We start from the raw sequence: 13,904 nt of genomic DNA, 5'->3' as shown, positions 1-13,904 counted from the left end.
ACAAACGTCAAACAAGCAGGCCTCCGCAATGGTTAGCGTCCTGCAAAAATTCAAAATTTTATGAAATTTACTATTTAGAACCGAAAAGAATTTGTTTTATGTATTAAGATAAGTGCATTTAATCGTGTAAAATGTTAGTTCTATTTGAAACTTCGGCGGGTTATGCCATTTTCAAGGTAAGCCATAACACGTGTTGATTCTAACCTACTTAGCATTTGTAGCGTCCAAACACAATTTATACTAAAATATAGTAAAAACATAAATTTCCTTAGTAATTGTATAAAAGTTTCTCAATGTATGAGTTTCACTGAAGTCCTAATTTCATTACATTCATAATAAAATCACTTTAATTCTTATGTTTGGTGCTACTACAATCAACCAGTATGACTTGTTAGCAACATTAAATTAATAACAATATACAAATTTTAATACGGTCCATACAGGTAAGGGGTAAATACAGTTAAAGGGAACTGTAATATTCCATTCATATGTTTATAGAAAACATGACAAGTCAATAGGTGCAAACCATGTTACAAGTCTAATGAGTTACAACTGCCTAAAAAGTGGTATGTTCTATGTGGAATACAATAATTTGTTTGTTGCAGTTGCTTGATGAATCCAAGCTGTCAGAAATTGATGACTTGTATCAAGAGTTCAATACTCCCGAAGGTGCTTCCTCTGTGTTAGTAATTTTTTTTTACATACAATATTAATACCTATATGTAGCTTGCTAATATTTGTACACATCCTTGATATACGTCATTGGTATTTATGATTGTTATATTGTTTGAAAGTGTCTCAATATACATAATTGTATGATAAGTAATGTAACACATAATAAGTATATATTTCAAATCAGTTTATATTAAAAAACCACCTCATTTCAAATTTAAATGTGTAATATTTGATTCCACTAGCATCATTTTGTTGTTTCTCTGTTGAAATTTAATACTATGTGAAACTTTTTATTCATTTAATCTAATCTTTTCAGAGTAAAACTAAAGAATTTCATTAAATTTGAAGATACCACTGAAGCATTAGCTGCTACCACCGCAGCTATCGAGGGAAAACTTTCTAAAACCCTCAAGAAAGCTCTCAAGAAATATGTATGTAAGGAAGTCCAGGACCAGCTACTGGTTGGAGATGCGAAGCTCGGCAGTGCCATAAAAGAAAAGTTTGATTTACAATGTGTCTCCAACAGCAATGTGCAAGAACTGATGAGATGTATCCGTTCTCAAATGGACAGCTTGCTCACAGGCCTGCCAAAGAAGGAGATGACTGCTATGGCCTTGGGTCTGGCCCATTCTCTATCCCGATACAAGTTGAAATTCTCCCCGGATAAAATAGACACAATGATAGTCCAAGCTCAATGCCTCCTAGATGATTTGGACAAAGAACTAAATAATTACGTAATGAGATGTAGAGAGTGGTACGGCTGGCATTTCCCAGAACTAGGTAAAATTATTACAGACAATACATTATTTGTCAAAATAGTAAAACTTATTGGAACTCGAGATAATGCTTCCAAGACTGACCTATCGGACATTTTACCTGAAGATTTAGAAGAAAAAGTTAAGGAAGCAGCAGAAATATCAATGGGCACCGAGATATCAGATGATGATATCATGAACATACAGAACCTATGCGATGAAATCATATCAATAACTGACTACAGAACACATTTGACTGACTACCTTAAAGCCCGTATGATGGCAATGGCGCCTAACCTAACTGTGTTGATCGGAGAACATATTGGGGCGAGATTAATAGCTCATGCGGGTTCACTGATGAATTTAGCCAAACATCCTGCATCCACAATACAAATATTTGGTGCAGAAAAAGCTTTGTTCAGAGCTTTAAAAACTAAAAAGGACACCCCTAAGTATGGTTTGATATATCACGCCCAGCTGGTGGGTCAATGTAGTACCAAGAACAAGGGCAAGATGTCACGTATGCTGGCAGCCAAGGCAGCCCTTGTAACCAGAGTGGATGCATTTGGCGATGATGTATCATTTGAGCTGGGAGCCGAACACAAAGTCAAGTTAGAGAATAAGCTGAGACTGTTGGAAGAAGGAAACTTGAGGAGGATCAGCGGCACCGCCAAGGCTAAGGCGAAATTTGAGAAATATCACAGTAAAACGTGAGTATATACATATGATTAGCAAATTTAAGAAATATCTACCATTTACAACAATGTCAACAAATTCATGATAAATGTTTTGTTACAGAGAGAAGTTCCAATACCCCGTGGGTGCAGACAGCACACTTGGCAAGAAGACCATCAAGAGAGAACATTCTCCAGAAGAGGATGGAGAGGTAGCAACAAAGAGGGTGAAGCTGGAAGATGGTGCTGAAGATGTAAGTTGTTTATTTCAAATCTCGTAACACTTTCATTCTTTAGAAAAGGTTTGGCTGCAACTTGTCTTATGTTAGCATAAATCCCTCTCTTCCCGGCTTATATCTCATATGATAGTGGCTCAGTTTCAGTTTCAACTATAATACATAGTTTAACTTGATCTCTTAGGTTAAGATATTGAGAATTAAAAAAGGCAATTTTTTAGGTCAAACCTAAAAAGAAGATCAAGGCAGAACCTCAAGAGGAATCACAAGATCAACTTGACAATGGCATTGATGGTGCCCCTGAAAAGAAAAAGAAGAAGAAGAAAAAGTCAATGGATGTTTCACAAGCTGAGGAAGCTGTAGCGGAGGTAGAGGAGTCCCAAGCTCAGCCCGAGGAGCCCAAGAGTGAAAAGAAGAAAAAGAAAAAGAGACAGTCCCAAGTGGAAGAAGAATAACTACCTCTGTTGTTTGTACGAGTGTGTAAGCACGTGTTTAGGTTAAGTGAAAGTGTTCTCACAGTGTGAGATCTTATTAAATATTTTCAATTTCAAATTGGATTTTATTTTTATATACTATACCCAATTTCCTTCTATTTTTCTGATCTACCACAAACTAACATAATATAAAAATAGAACCAATATAAGCTGGCACAATCTGTTACATGAATGAATCCGGGGTGGACGACTTAACTAGACCAGATGTTTACTGTTTACTGACGAAATCCTGTGCGATCTATCAATTAAAATATATCTTAAATAAAACAGCATAACTCAGTACATAATCACGCAATATAATTTGTCTTTTTAAAAAGTTAATTATAATATCTGTAGAGAATGGTGAGTATCTAATATACGATTGCGAATTACTTTTCCTTTTTGTGTACAATTACCATCAATTATTTAATAAACTAAGCGTATTTCTTGTAAATGATGAGATAATTTGTTTAAATTACACGATAAGTGAGATGGTCGCAGCCCTCAGGGACAAGGCAGTAGGGTTGCAGCAAGTAATTAATGTGGACCGCTGTTCCCTCGCCCCTCATCTTGTATTCCATTCATCTTAATGTCTCGCGCCGGGCCGCAGCTCGCAGTCCTACAGGATGACACGTGTCCCGACGAAGATATTAAACTTGCAGAATAACCAGACCTTACAAACTATAGTGTAGCAAACAACTATCAACTTTTGGAACTTTAAAATCTGAAAAATGTCGAATATTAAATAATAAATGCTTTAATATGTTGATATAATATGATTTTCAAAGGAAAAATAAAGTTTTCATGACTGAGTAGAAATGATTTTATCTCATGTTTTTATTCAATATATTCAGGAGTTAGGAGCGCATTTGCAAAGCGATCGAATGAATTACATAGAGAGCGGAACGACAAGTGAGCGCCTCAATAACTCAATGTATGGAAACGTGCTCGCCTTCAATCTTGAATACGTTATGAGGAATTATTTTAATAATATTTATACGAGTATGTGTGTAGATGCAATCTTGTACCTCTTCGACGTACTTAACAAGTACTCTCTACCTCTTCAAAAATCTAATTAAACATAATTTTTATATTTTGTAGTAATTCAGATTTAGTTCAGTTTTTTAAACGACAGACATCCTCACTTCAATATAAAATGTTTGAGAAATTAAGATTGGTGAAAGTACAAAAATTCAATTTGGCAAACGTAAGATTTAAAGATTATCCCAGCTCGCCATCTGTCTCGGAGCGTTAACTGCTGTTATATGCAATAAATACCATTTATAGTTCTATTTCAATGGCAATTTCTCTATGCTATAGATGGAGATATTTTATAGCTATTACCATTTGTTACGGCTTCCTCCATTCGACGTATCGCTGTAAATATTTACGATGTCATCTCGCTACGTCGGTCGCCACAAAGCTTAACTATTAATGATAACATACATATAAGAAAAAAGCAAATTTTGTATTGAAAACCAGTATATAGTAGTTTTACACATTAACATAAAGGGCTACTTAATATTAACATGATAATATGTGAAGATTACGCAGCGGAGTAGAGCAGGCCAGGCGGCGGGTATTCACTCGACGTCACTTGAGAAGGTGTTCGGAGTCGGAGGCGGCGTGTGCCTGACGTGTCATTAGTTCAAGACCCGAGTCGAGTGTTCTGCATCGTATATTGTAATTTATTATATGTGTCATAAACTAAACGACAATATTTTGTTTTTCAATTTGTATTCAAAATCCGACTAATTTGGCTTATCGATAGTTGAACGTTCGACATCCACGGGAAAGTTGCTGCACTATGGCAATCAGGATACGAACTGACCCTCCATTCTAATTTTGTGCTAAACTTGATCAGTCGAGATTACATAAGTCCATGCACTGAAGTTTTACAATAGATACATAAATTAAATTCTAAAGTAACTTTCCGAATTCGACGAGAGTTAACGTAAATTTGATTAAAAAAAGTTAAATTTGTAACAAAACACAATTCAGTTTGTTTTGTTCATTTTTATTTATGCACGCGAAGCATGTGAGCAGCTCGGGGCGACATCAAATCACTCGCGCGCTTTTGGCGCGAATTGTTGTGACGCCATTTTGTTAATAATTTGAAAAGCCGCGAGCGGACGGCGGCGGGTGCGACATCACGCTTATCTTTGCAATTATATCGTTCATTCCAGTGGTCTTTGATAAAGGAGTGTCTTATGTTAGTAAATTGCGTACCTTTATTACTAACAATTGCAATCACAATTTCGCCATTATGGTTGAAATTTAACGATCAGAATTATCGGAAAACCACTGTATGTGTCTTTTGGGGATCGTAATCGTCGCATTATCGTTTTTACGGCATTGTAGACGCGGCTGTGTGCACACGTCGAATCTCAGCAAACAATGATTATAGCACGACGATTAAATATGTGGTATAGCGGCCGCACATCGATCCATACGGAAGGTCTATTGCGGTTCATTCATTATGTATCGTTACGTTCGTTTATGATTACGTATTCAGTTGGCCACATATTGTGTACAAAAATAATTTCAATAAAGAATGCTCAGAAGAAATAACATAAAAGTTGTCGTGTTCAATAAAAGCTTATATGAATGAGAGGAAATGGCATTTAAAGTGAGTGGGGTCACATCGCATGTATCGGTGCTGCTTGCGTGTACCAGTATGTATGTTTGTATAACGAGGCGTTTCAATTTCCTGCGGCTGCGAAAATTTGTAAAAATATGTGACACGTAATATCCGAGCCCCATACATTACCGCTGACAACTCGTATAGCCTTTTTACTCAACGAACAACATACCTTTGTTATTGATGATAGATTGAGTAACAAGATTTCATTTTGTCTATTTTAATTTTAAGGTACATTTGCGTGTATATTTTACATAAGTTTTATTTTAATTTAGTTGTAAAATTATCCAAGGAGACTCTACCAAATATGCATTGTTCGACCCTTATAGTTTTTATATATCTTAATACGTAGATTAACTTTTCAAAGTTTAGCTTACGTTTACATACTCATCTTTTTAAAATGGACTCTTTTTGTTTATATAGAATCCTTTTTGTTCATAATCAATACGGTTCGTTTGAGAAAAGCCCGCAATTGTATGAGGTCGACCGCACGCGGCTGTAAACATACGAGTTTTCGACATTGTATTGTGCCTGTGCGTTCGTTACTCGCCCATTGTCCGGACATTCGCTGTTATTTCGATTATTTCCCTCGCACCTAACACACGAACTTCAGATTAAATATGTCTCACGTAACCGCTTTTATATCCTTTGTATCCCTTTGTTGTAGTTATCGCTCGTCGAGCGGAAAATCAAAAATTAGTTTTATTTTGTACAAAAATTGTGTGTACTTTTGACAAATGGGTTGAGTGTAATAGCTAGTTTGTTGTAAAAGTCACCTTTCAAAATTACAAGAATTGAACAAACATGATTCTATGCACATTCGAAAGTTAATAAATAATAGTGAATGAAAAAGCAACTTCATTCAATAACAACACACAAGTAAAGTAATAACAGAGTGCACTACGCTGCGAGCTGCGAGGATCTATCGCTCGCCATTACACGAAATGAATCCGTTCCGTATTCCACACAATTGCATTGTGTCCACCTGTTTTGTATGTATGTATGTACATACCTCTATTGCTTTTTGTACACTTGTTTTTGGGCTTTTTCAATACTAGTTGGCTTTTACGAGCAGCTTTCATTTTAGAATTACATTGTGTAGTAGACCGAGTACCGAGTTTTTTTGTGAGAATTTTCCGAAAAAAGTCTCTTTTGCATGTCAAAAACTAGTCAACCAAAGATATAACATTAAAGAAAATGTTGTTCTGTTTGACTTCGATAACGATTTATTTATTCACCTTATCAATATTGAAACAGCTTGTTATGTTAAGGTGTTACAGAAATTCAATTATGTTCATCGGAATTGTTTAGTTCGTAATAATGATTTTGACTGAATTCCACAATTGTTTCCGCAAACCACCAATAGATGGCGCTGCTCGGAAATTAAAACGCGCTATAGAACTATTAATGCATAATTACTTACCTGTTATGATTTTTTTTGTCGTTGTAGTTGGCCTGTCAAAGTGTTAAATAAAGTGATTTGTGCTAGTGTGAGTGTTTTCGTGAATCCCTAAGTAGTTTTATTGTACATGGTGCCGAAACCCCGGATGGACTTTGGACTCTGCATTGTAAAACACTTGTAAATTTTCAAGATTTTATTCTACGGACTTAGAAAAATTAGCAGTGGTTTTGGACTTAGAAAAATTTTGGGTCATCTTCAACTTGTAATTTTTTGAGATTTTATTCTACGGACTTAGAATATTTTTTAACAATTTTCAATTTTTGAAAAATGGCTGAGAAATTACTTAAGAATCAAACTGATCTACTGGGAAGGTTAGAGAAAGCTCAAACAAATTATAAAAAGACTCCAAAAATTAGAATAACTAAAGGTTATGTGGACACAAGGATCGATACGTTAGAAAAGTTGCGTGCAGAATTCAACAGTAATCACAGAGAACTTATTCAGATAATCAGACCTGAACAAGAGCAAGTTTTACCTTACTTTACTAATGATAAATATGATGAGTTTGAAGAGATGTACATCGCCCACATGTCGGATCTCAAAGAAGTACAAAGCAAGTTCACTGAAAAGCACAAACCTGAATCGAATACCCCGCCGTGTAATGAAGTTAAGCTTCCAAGAATACAACTACCAACGTTCAGTGGTAAATACGAGGAGTGGCAGACATTCTACGATATGTTCCTGTCGCTAATACATAACAATGAGAAACTATCAGCTGTTCAAAAGTTGCACTACCTGAAAAGCAGTGTACAAGGAGAACCAGAGAGCATGCTGCGTAATTTCGCTACCACAGACCAAAATTATGATGAGGCTTGGAAACAACTGACTAAACGTTACAACAACAAACGGTATAATTCAAACGCAATTCTTAAGATACTTTTCTCACAAAAACAAATCAATACAGATTCTTCACATGGTATCAAACAATTACTAGATACGACGTCTTCTTGTTTGAAAGCTTTGAACAATATTGGAATAAGAACTGAAACATGGGATGTTATAATAGTTCATCTTGTGGTTTCCAAACTGGATGTGGAATCTCATAAACAATGGGAACAGCAGATAAGTCTTATGGCGGAAGATATGCCTTCGTGGTCGCAACTGGTTGAATTTCTAGAAGCTAGATTCCGAAGCATGGAGATGATAGACTCTAGTAAGCAAACTAAGTCGTTGACTCAAGTGAAGAAACCAGTAACTAAGCCTAGATCATTCCATTCAGCGGTGCAGCAACAGGATATCAAGAAGAACGATTTAATATGTGCTCTGTGTGGCGAGTGTCACTATTTGAATTTGTGTAAACAGTTTGAGAAGAAATCTGTGCAGGAAAGAAGAGATTTTATACAATCAAAAGGGCTATGCTTTAATTGTTTGCAACCGACGCATGTTGTTATGAAATGTCGATTACCAACGTGTTGCAAGAAATGCGGCAGAAGACATCACACTATGTTACACTTTGATAAGGAAGAGTTCACGGAACAGACGATTACTAATCAAGGAGAGAAAAATCGAAACAAATTTGACGGAACGAAGCAATCTGGGTCATGCATAGCTAACCCACTAAATATAGTGGCGAATTTCTCAAAGCAAGACATAAGCTATCAAGTGCTGCTGGCGACTGCTATAATTAAGGCTCGTTCAAGAAACGGGAAGACATATCCTATTCGTGCGTTGCTAGATCAAGGTTCTCAAGCTTCTTTTGTTACGGAAGCAACGGTTCAATTACTTGGTCTCAAACGTTTTTCTGTGAATGGCATGGTATCAGGTTTGGGAGGTGGTCAAACGCGTGTAAAATATATGGTAACTTTAGGTCTTAAGTCGCGTCATAACCCCGAAATTACCTATCATGTAAATGCTTATGTTCTAGGTTCACTTACTTCGCTGCTTCCAGGTTGTAAGTTGGAAACACCCGACTGGCTGGAACTCCAGAAATTTAATCTAGCTGATCCGAATTTTGCTTCACCAGGTAAAATTGATGTTTTATTAGGAGCTGAAGTGTATTATGAAGTTTTATTAGACGGCATGATGAAACAACCTCAAGGAAAACTTTTAGCGCAAAATACGGTCTTTGGGTGGATTTTATATGGTAAATTGTCGGATTCATCTTCAGCTAATGACAATGTTACAAGTTTACATTTACGTTTCACTCCGGACGACGAATGTCTCAAACGTTTTTGGGAATTAGAGGCTGAACCTGATCAGATTCAGAAGAGACTGACTAAGGAGGAGCAATTATGTGAAGACATCTATCAATCTACAACTGTTAGAAATAAAGAAGGAAGGTTCGTTGTCAAACTACCATTTAAGAATGAGGATCCTGCATGTCAATATGGACAGTCGAAGGATATAGCAACGAAAAAACTTATAGCTTTAGAAAGGAGATTAACAAAAGATCCTAAATTATATGAAGAATATCGAAAGGTGTTAGATGAGTATGTGACTCTTAAGCATATGACTCTTGTTGATGGAGCAGACATAGATAATCCTAAAGCGGTTTATCTACCTCACCATGCTGTAGTTAGAGACGACAAGGACACAACAAAGGTTCGCGTGGTCTTTAATGCATCAAGTAAAGGCATCAATGACGTTTCTCTTAATGATGATCTGCTGGTTGGACCTAAGCTTCAACAAGATTTAAGGCATTTATTGATGAGGTTTCGCACGCATCGAATTTGTATTGTCGCTGACCTTGTAAAAATGTATAGGCAGGTGCTTGTACATGCCGAAGATGCGGATTTTCAAAGGATTCTTTGGAGACCTAATCCAGACTTGCCTATTCAGCACTATAAGTTGCTGACATTAACTTTTGGAACGGCATGCGCACCGTATCTGGCAGTAAAGACGTTACAAAGGCTGGCTGACGAGGAAACACATAATTTTCCAAAGGCATCTGAAATTACTAAAAGAGACTATTACATTGATGATTTAATGACCGGATGCAATACAGAAGAAGAAGCTAAAAATATTTATGATGAAATGAATAATCTAATGATGTCTGGAGGATTTCAACTTCAGAAATGGAGTAGCAACAGCACCGAGTTATTACAATATATTGGAGAGAACAAAAACAATAAGGAACAGTCAGTGCCAATCAAAGCTGATAATATGATGAAGATTCTAGGAATACAGTGGGATCGAGCTACAGATAATTTTGAATACACGGTCGCCTTACCTGAAGTAAAATTACCAATTACGAAGAGGCAGGTTCTGTCCGACATTGCTCGATTATATGATCCAATGGGCTGGATTGCGCCAGTTGTAGTTTTAGCAAAGATTATTATCCAGAAAATATGGCAAGAACATTTAGACTGGGACGATCATATCACCGGTGAGTTGCAAGAGAAGTGGATTACATTCAGAAATGATCTGGTTGAAATCAAGAAAATTGAGATTCCTCGATGGATTAAGAGTACCAGCAGTAGCTCTCTTGAGTTACACGCATTTTCTGACGCGTCTCAAGCTGCGTACGCTGCAGCCGTCTATATTAGGGTTATAGAGCCTGACGGATCAATACATGTCAACTTGATATCGGCTAAAACAAAGGTTGCCCCAATAGATAAGGTAGTGTCAATTCCCAGATTAGAACTATGCGGTGCAACTCTTGCAGCAAAATTGCTATTTGAGATATCTCAAGTCATGAACATACCGAAAGAAAATCTTTATGGGTGGACTGACTCCACAATCGTATTGGCATGGTTGAAAGGTGGAGCTAGCAAATGGACCACATTTGTCAGCAATCGTGTATCAGACATTCTCTCGATTATGGACTACGGACAATGGCAACATGTTTCGACTGACACAAATCCTGCGGATTGTGCGTCAAGAGGTTTGCAGCCCTCAGAAATGCATTCCGAATATTTATGGTGGCATGGACCTGTTTGGCTGAAGCAATCTAAATTAGAAGAGTCAAAATGTAAAATAGATGAAACACATGAAGAAGAAAGAATAGTTTCTATGAAGGTAACACAGATAAAAGAAGAACATTATGAATGGACGAAATTTTCAAGCTTAACAAAGATGTTAAAAGTAATGTCATTTTGTAGAAGAATGTTGATGAAAAAGGAAGAAAGACAGCAATTACCTGTATGGGTTAAACGACACGTGACAGTTAAGGAAATGAATCAGACATTAGAGATGTGTATCAAACAAGTTCAAGGAGTTGAATTTGAAGAAGAGATAAAGTTGATACTAGAAGGGAAAGCAGTCTTGAAGAAAAGTGTACTTCATACTCTTTGCCCAGTTTTGGATCAAAACGGGTTGCTTAAAGTGGGAGGACGAATCGATAAAGCTGATGTGAGTTATGAAACTAGACATCCAATTATATTACCAGCTAACAGTCACCTTACTCAGCTTTTGGTCGCGGACGCGCATGACAAGACTCTGCATGGTGGTCCGCAGATTATGTTGAACTTTCTTCGTTCCAAGTATTGGATAATACGAGCTAGAGATCAAGTCAAGCGATGTTATCGCAAATGTATCACTTGTATGAGATACTCCAAAGCAGCTAGAGTTCAGTTAATGGGACAACTTCCAGACGCGAGACTGAAACCTTGTAAACCATTTAAAGCGACTGGAGTCGACTACGCGGGTCCTATTAATATCAAATTTTCACCAGGCCGTGGAGCGAAATCTTACAAGGGATACATCAGCTTGTTCGTATGTATGGTTACGCGTGCAGTACACATTGAGGCAGTTACTGATTTGTCAACAAAAGGTTTTATTGCAGCTTTCAGGCGGTTTACCTCAAGGCGAGGTCATTGTCAAGACCTTTACAGTGACAATGGCACGAATTTTGTTGGAGCTGATAAACAATTACGTGAGATGTTTGATTGCGCCAAGTCAAATCTGCCCCAAGAGATCGCTGAAGCTTTGACGTTGGAGTCTACGACATGGCATTTCATTCCTCCACAATCGCCAAATTTCGGTGGATTATGGGAAGCCGGTGTACGATGTGCTAAGGGGCATTTACGAAAGGTAATTGGGGATACTACGCTGACTTATGAAGAGTTGTCTACAGTTTTATCGCAGGTTGAAGCGTGTTTAAATTCGCGTCCCATATCGGTTTTGAGTAATGACGCAAATGACCCTCTCCCCCTGACGCCAGGTCATTTTTTAATCGGAGAACCTATGTTTAATGTTTCTTATGATAATTATACAGATTGTAATATTACTGGTATTGATAGATGGAAGTTAGTTCAGAAAATGGTTGGTGATTTTTGGATAAGATGGTCTAAAGAATATTTGGTTTGTTTAAATCAAAGATATAAATGGAATTCTAAATTACCAGAACCCAGTGTTAATGATATTTGCATTATTAGAGACGATAGCTTACCACCAACTAAATGGCTTTTAGGTATAATTGTAGATAAGCATGTTGGACCGGACAATGTAACTCGGGTAGTAACTATACGGTGTAAAAATGGATTAATAAAGAGACCATTAAGTAAAGTTTGTGTTCTTGACAAATGATTTACATTGTCACGGTGGGCGGATTTATTTTTTTTGTTGTTATTTCTTATTTTATTAGTTCCTTTTCCAGTTTATATTACTTGTAGATGTTAAGTTCATTTGGTTTGTAAAGCTTTGGTTAAATAAGTATTTATGTCATTTGTAAGAGATTATTTTGTTGTTTGTTTTTAAAAGGACAAGTCCTTGGTGGGCGGAATGTTTAGTTCGTAATAATGATTTTGACTGAATTCCACAATTGTTTCCGCAAACCACCAATAGATGGCGCTGCTCGGAAATTAAAACGCGCTATAGAACTATTAATGCATAATTACTTACCTGTTATGATTTTTTTTGTCGTTGTAGTTGGCCTGTCAAAGTGTTAAATAAAGTGATTTGTGCTAGTGTGAGTGTTTTCGTGAATCCCTAAGTAGTTTTATTGTACAGGAATTTTATTTGAACATACGCTCACGGTGTGCTCCACAAGCCATCAAATATTTTGCTCGACTTCTTCAGATGAAAGTATTATACTAGAAATGTATTTAAACATTAGGCTTGTTCATAAGTAAATTATTAGAGAACTTGAAGTATACTGTTGATTCCTTGCATTAAATTTATTAAATAAATTTCCACGGCAGTGTATTTTCCTTGAAACGCGCTGGCTTCGTAAAGAGGACGTGTCGGCGACGAAGGCGAAGGAAGGACGAAGGCAGGAACAATGCTTTCAAAACGGTTTCCTTGTGAAAGCTCAAGAGAACGTAATAACCTTAAGTGAATGATACACTCCCAGCGCTCACTAAAAGTATTTCGTTAGGAGGTAAATAAAAAATAGCGGTGCGAGGGAAGTGTACACCGCGCCCCGCGGCCGCCGCTCCGCACCGCGTCGCCGAGGGAGCTTGGGAATTTGCTTCGAGAAAATGTAAGTAAAAAAACATGAAGAAAAGAAAAGATTTTAAAGAATTGCACATTGCGTGTTACTGTTAACATATGTTTATATTAGGCTAATTTGTAAAACTCAATTGGTCGCTAATCTATGTTTTCTACATCTTATGTGGTTTTTCTTAATAAAAAAGAGCGCATTGATAAAACATAACTAACATAGTACAGTTTTAGAACTGGATGTAAAATTGCAGTGAATTAATGTTAGTGCTGGCGAATTCTGTCAGTATTCATTAAGCGGTGTCCTTCCTTCAGCACCGCTCCGCAACGCACCGCACCGCTGCCAACTGTACCACAATTTTACCACAGGCAGTGCTACTGTTGTACATGCTGGCATACTCATTATTTTTCATTCTTCCCTTATTTTGTCCTTTGATGAATAAATTTACATGTTGTTAAAAGTTTTTCAAGTTCGAGAGCCGAATAAAATCTTGGCTCATTTTTGCAACTCTGCTATAAATGAAACGACAAAAACCACAAAGCAATGTTTTTGCCGAATTCCTTAACGTGTATGATTGAGTCAAAGCGAGCGCGTTTCCTCTCTGGAGGCGGCACAGGGGAAACATTTTAAAACACGATTACGGCGGAAGTAGGCCGGCTCCCCCGC

General features: G+C 37.0%; 2 protein-coding genes across 2 annotated transcripts; both read left to right on the top strand.

Annotated features, from left to right (window-relative positions):
• Positions 1-2,892, top strand: nop5 (nop5 ribonucleoprotein). Its single transcript, XM_013305821.1, has 5 exons — positions 1-176; positions 606-682; positions 992-2,140; positions 2,229-2,358; positions 2,562-2,892. Exons 1-5 carry the CDS (start codon positions 132-134, stop codon positions 2,793-2,795), a joined length of 1,635 nt encoding a protein of 544 aa, XP_013161275.1. The 5' UTR covers positions 1-131; the 3' UTR covers positions 2,796-2,892.
• A 4,291-nt stretch (positions 2,893-7,183) lies between these two features.
• LOC106113074 (uncharacterized) lies at positions 7,184-13,137 on the top strand. The gene is made up of 2 exons (XM_013305799.1): positions 7,184-11,887; positions 12,997-13,137. The coding sequence occupies exons 1-2, from the start codon at positions 7,184-7,186 to the stop codon at positions 13,135-13,137; spliced, it is 4,845 nt and encodes a 1,614-aa protein (XP_013161253.1).
• Positions 13,138-13,904: the final 767 nt, after the last annotated feature.

This window comes from Papilio xuthus, unplaced genomic scaffold (genome assembly GCF_000836235.2).
Source record: "Papilio xuthus unplaced genomic scaffold, Pxut_1.1 DF828585.1, whole genome shotgun sequence".
NCBI lineage: Eukaryota > Metazoa > Arthropoda > Insecta > Lepidoptera > Papilionidae > Papilio > Papilio xuthus.
Note: the sequence above shows the minus strand (reverse complement) of the source record. Positions and strands in the feature narration are given on the sequence as shown.

Excerpts from the sequence above, each read along its gene's own strand:
- nop5 (XM_013305821.1), top strand. The coding sequence starts at position 132 with ATGTTAGTTCTATTTGAAACTTCGGCGGGTTATGCCATTTTCAAG. Across the intron at positions 177-605 it reads CGGGTTATGCCATTTTCAAG|TTGCTTGATGAATCCAAGCT; the intron begins GTAAGCCATAAC and ends TGTTTGTTGCAG. Across the intron at positions 2,359-2,561 it reads TGGAAGATGGTGCTGAAGAT|GTCAAACCTAAAAAGAAGAT; the intron begins GTAAGTTGTTTA and ends GCAATTTTTTAG.
- LOC106113074 (XM_013305799.1), top strand. The coding sequence starts at position 7,184 with ATGGCTGAGAAATTACTTAAGAATCAAACTGATCTACTGGGAAGGTTA. Across the intron at positions 11,888-12,996 it reads CTAAGGGGCATTTACGAAAG|TGTATTTTCCTTGAAACGCG; the intron begins GTAATTGGGGAT and ends TTTCCACGGCAG.